Raw genomic sequence first — 5000 nt, 5'->3', positions numbered from 1 at the left:
AGGATCTGGGTCTGCAGTAAACAACATGGCGGACGGTTTAAGCCATTGTAAATCTCTTGATTCTCCGTTTTCCAACTTGAAGATCGCTTCTCACGAAGTCCTCAGGTATTCTTTGTAAGGTTAAAATTTTCCTGAACCTTGAAAGTAACGTCTGCACATGTAAATACAAATAAATGGTTGGCCTTTTCTTTGAAATGATGTCGGAGGTAATCTTTTAATTTTCTTTTCTAGAGGGTTGGAAAGGCGACCTTGTCCAAATTGCCGTGCATCGAGGAAGTATTATTGCTATGAATGTTATGTGACTGTAGGAGTTGAAAGAAACCTCATACCCACTGTGAAACTTCCAATTAAAGTCGACATGTAAGATTTTTGCTTATTCTGTTGGTTTTAATTTAATAGTCTCACGCTTTGTGAACACTGATGGGCTTCATAGGAATAGATGTACTGTAACAACATCGATCTTTGTTGGCGTAAGAATTAATGTCAAGCAGCTGTCGGTTGGTAGCACTGTTCAAACAGATCCCAAACAGATAGAGAGGTTAGGAAATGATAACAGCTACAGCAACAAAAATGTAACTTTGTGTTACCCATGAGATTATTCCCTCTTGCTCAAGTTTACAATTGGACATATTGTCTTATCACTAGATTGGCATAAACTCCATAGGATAAAAGTAGTCTGCTCATTTTGTCATCAAAACCTTAATTTGTGATTTTGCATTGTCATTTTGCAGAGTGCAGCAACTGTCTGTTCTAAAACGTGATGAATGCATGTGCAGCTTGATTATTTTTCTCTTATTAAAACAATCTTATTATTGTTTGGTGTCATTGCTGTCATTTTAGCTCTTAGGACTTGCAGTTGGCCGAATGAAAAGTGGCCGCCAATGAATTATTCAGACTTTTATCTCGGTGAAAATTAGTCTGACTAGTAGCCTCATTTTACACCTACAATTCTTTCAATTTTACAGGTGTTAAGGAGGCAAGTATTAGGCTAATAAACATGAAGACAAAGAGAATAATAATTTTTTGGTGGTCATTTAGACCACTGCCATTCATTCAATGCATTTTAAAAATACCTGTTTGACAATGCATTTCTGTCTCTATGGAAACCACTATGTGATGTCTGTGTGACTACAGCTGTTGCTGAGAGATCTGTGCAAATGGGTCCATCCTAAGTTAGTAATCATAGAGCAAAACAAGATTTCAATATAATAATAAATTATTATTATAATTGAAATCTTGTTTTGGTCTATTTTATTATTATTATTTGGGTGCTGTTACATGCAGCTGGAGGTTTTAACAGTTTCCGTAGACAGCAGGTCTCCAGGATGATGCAGCAGGGTGTGCAATGAAGGCAAGATGATGCACTCAACAATTGTCAGAATTAATATTGGTAAACGCTGATCCTGCATATGTCTTTGACTTTATCTTTACAAAACATGAATTTTTTTCAGAGTAAAACATCAAGGAGAGCTGTTTGGCAAAAGTACAGCCACACATGCTTGCATCCTTGCACCAGATGATGTGACAATATATGGCTATCCTGTAAGTTTCAAATCCTTTTACTTACCTTTTCAAACCCCAAGGGACTCCTTTAGCTTGCGAATACATCCATCGGCCCAATTAAGCGGCAGATAGCCATGAGAGACGGCTGTATTCGCAGGCTAGAATTCCTTCAGCTTTTGACATTTGTAGATGCCAAGTTTCATCTATAATTTAATGTTTAATATCTTTCACTTTTTGTCTCTTGCCTCAGGCAGTTCCTGAATTCAAAGATCAAAGTAAGGTACAAAAGAATCATAATGACATGTAAAAGTGTAAAATGCTAAAAATGTTGGAAGTGTAAGTGGACTTAGCTATCAAGCAAGTTCATCAGCATTGCACCCCAATAATATGAAAATAAAAACCATTCAATGAAAGATATTGTTAGAACCTCAACTGGCAGGACAGGCAACTAAATAATGGCTCCAGAGTGTGGTAGAGAAGAAATAATCCAAACAATAGGTCTATAGATCTGCAAAATTGGAGTCAATAAATGCATTTGCTTTGAGGACTCTTCTCAGACTTCCTAAGACAACCCCCTACAATGTACATGTACTTCTAAAAGTTGCAAATTTAAAAAACCTGGAGCACCGGCAGATCGAACAGTCACTGGTACTGGTACACAAAACCATCTACGGCAAAACACCAAATTATATGAGCGAAATGTTCATACAAAGAAACAGTGATCACAGCCTTCGGGGACACCGCAAGCTTGTACTTTCCTTACCAAATTCTTGCTGCAAGATACACTCTTTCTTTTCCCAGGCAGCAAAGCAGTGGAACAATTTGCCTGACAAGTTAAGAACTACAGAATCGCTTTCAATGTTTAGAAAAAATCTCAAAAGAATGATGCTATCCTCATCCAATTACTTACTTACTTACTTACTTACCTACCTACCTACCTACCTACCTACCTACCTACCTACCTACCTACCTACCTACCTACCTACCTACCTACCTACCTACCTACCTACCTACCTACCTACCTACTTACTTACTTACTTACTTACTTACTTACTTACTTACTTACTTACTTACTTACTTACTTACTTACTTACTTACATGTACTTACTAGCTTATTAACTTACTAACTTACTAGCCAGAGCTGCATTTGAACCTGGTCACATCTACATGCAAAACCACTGCACCGTACCCTGGATTGGATGTTTTGTATCTTAACCCATTGACTACCTAAGGGTTTCCCCATTGACGGGTAAAATCATCTTGCCTTAGACTGAGGTCTCACTCCCAGGATTCAAAGGGTTACATTGTAATCAGCTTGTAGAGGCCTTGTAGGGGACGTTGTGTGCTATTTTACATTAAATAAATAAACGTTAAATAACAGCCATTATTTTAATTTTTTTCAGGCAATAGTTGTCTTTCCAGCTGAGGTAAGACACACATCTTCACAGACAGTGTCACAATTAATGATTGACCATAATTTCACAGGATTTCTTTGCATTCTAATTTGGGAGGATAGAATTTCGATCTTCTCTGATTGATTGTTATTTTGATGGAATGAAATTTGAATTTGTGCCATGACATTGCATTATGTTGTGCTCTTCGATACAATTTACGACAGTCAGCTTCTTTTTAACCCTTTCATTCCGGAGGCTGGGTCAGGCACGGTGGCCTCATGGTTACAGTGCTCGACTCCGGATCGAGTGGTCTGGGTTCGGGTCCTGGCTGGGGACATTGTGTTGTGTTCTTTGGCAAGACACTTTACTCTCACGGTGGCTCTCTCCACTCAGGTGTATAAATGGGTGGCGGTGAAAATGCTGGGGGTAACCCTGCAATGCACCAGTATCCCATCCAGGGGGCAGTAGAAATACTCTTAGTCACTTCATGCTACGGAAACTGGAGATAAGCACTGGCCTTATGGGCCTTTCTAGGCTCGTAACAGAGACTATACCATAACTTTACTTCCGAGGGGTTCCCCATTGACGAGTAAAATCGTCTGGTGTTAGTCTAAGACAGAGTAAAATCTGTAAGTCTCGGTGGCCCTTACAGGAGTGAAATGGGGACATAGTTTTTTACTGAACCTAGACGTTGTTAACCCTTTCACTCCAGAGGGGTTGCCCCATTGATGAGGAAAATCATGATCTGGCGTTCGACAGAGTAAAATCTATCAAGTCTCACTCTCATAGGTCAATTGGTTATAAGTAAAATCCAATATTTATTATTGATTTTTTGTTCTTAAACATTTGCCTTATAGGATGCTGTCAGCCTTAAGACTATTGGTGAAACACACCACAACAATACATGTACAGATTCAATACAGTCACCAGACAGTGATAGTAGTTTGTTTGACAGGGTGGTTTTTATTGACAGCACCTGGCAACAATGTCACAAAATAGTAACTGTAAGTACAGGTATGACACGAGGGGTTAAAAACTGCTTAACAGTGCAGTGGCAGAGTGAGGTACTATAACTTATTAAGTGGGCAAGAAGTTTTTTTATTCACTTTTATTTATTCTTTTTTTTAAAAAAATACAACACTACCTACAGTGTTACAATGCTAATTCTCCTTTACGTTTCAATAATACAAACAAGAAGTTAGTTTATGTGGCACTTTGGCGATAGGCAAGAACTAACATTTTCCCAATGATTGTGTCTTTTAGGACAGAAGGCTAGGTGGACTTCAAAAAGTTAAACTTGAGAATGCCGTCACTAACTTTTGGAGGTATGTAAGTGCATGTAATCCTTGTTCATTTACTCAGTGGCGGCTACAATCTTGGATAAAAGCGTTGGGAAAACCACATTAGACATACCGGTAATTTTAAAATACATTTTTTTTGGTGTGCACAAAAAATGGCAATCCCAGTCCCCTACTCCAATGTACATGTACACTGTAGGTAGCAGCATGTCAAAATATGTGCCTCATGAAGCACAAAATGCATTGAAAACCAACACCTTGTGGAGGAGAGGGGCGGGATGAGGTTAGTAAAACTGTTCATTCATAAAAAATAGAAAAGAAGATGAGTCACAGTCCCATGGTACTGTGTGACATTTATTAGAGGAAAGAATGATATTAGAGGAGCCAAGGCCTCATAACAACTGCTGATTGATATCCTTCCATCAAATGTGTTGACACTTATCTGGCCAATGTTTTAGGCCGCAGAGGAAGAAACCAGACACATGCTTGGCAACCATCGAAGCCATCTATCACTTTTTCCAAGAGTATGATAAACACATTTTAAAGAGGTTTGTCTATCATTGTTTGTCTATCATGTATTAAATTTGGTCAAACCAAAATTGTAGACTGTTAGTTTATCCTCCTACTAAGCCCCACAGGTCTTAAAGTCTCGGTTTATCCTGCACACAGGGTTTGGGCTCTGGTTGTGGATTGAAGGGGCGAAGTACATAGATAGCTCCAAATATATTGCACAAATTATTCTCTTTTTTCTAACATTGCTTGAATCTGGAAGCCATGTTGCACTGTAGTCAGCCACTTCGCTTGT

The 5000-nt window shown here is 38.7% G+C and overlaps 1 protein-coding gene across 1 annotated transcript in view; it reads left to right on the top strand.

The window, feature by feature from the left end:
- LOC138040419 (tRNA-uridine aminocarboxypropyltransferase 1-like) overlaps positions 1-5000 on the top strand; it is a 7662-nt gene that overhangs the window by 2 nt on the left and 2660 nt on the right. Inside the window, exons 1-8 of the mRNA XM_068886153.1 lie at positions 1-105; positions 232-360; positions 1452-1542; positions 1754-1783; positions 2907-2930; positions 3755-3901; positions 4161-4222; positions 4654-4743. The exon at positions 1-105 is cut by the window's left edge and continues 2 nt beyond it. Coding sequence (XP_068742254.1) covers positions 26-105; positions 232-360; positions 1452-1542; positions 1754-1783; positions 2907-2930; positions 3755-3901; positions 4161-4222; positions 4654-4743 — 653 coding nt within the window. The 5' untranslated portion in view covers positions 1-25. The remainder of the gene's footprint in view (positions 106-231; positions 361-1451; positions 1543-1753; positions 1784-2906; positions 2931-3754; positions 3902-4160; positions 4223-4653; positions 4744-5000) is intronic.

Source organism: Montipora capricornis, chromosome 1 (assembly GCF_036669925.1).
Source record: "Montipora capricornis isolate CH-2021 chromosome 1, ASM3666992v2, whole genome shotgun sequence".
In the NCBI taxonomy this organism is placed as follows: Eukaryota; Metazoa; Cnidaria; class Anthozoa; order Scleractinia; family Acroporidae; genus Montipora; species Montipora capricornis.
Note: the sequence above shows the minus strand (reverse complement) of the source record. Positions and strands in the feature narration are given on the sequence as shown.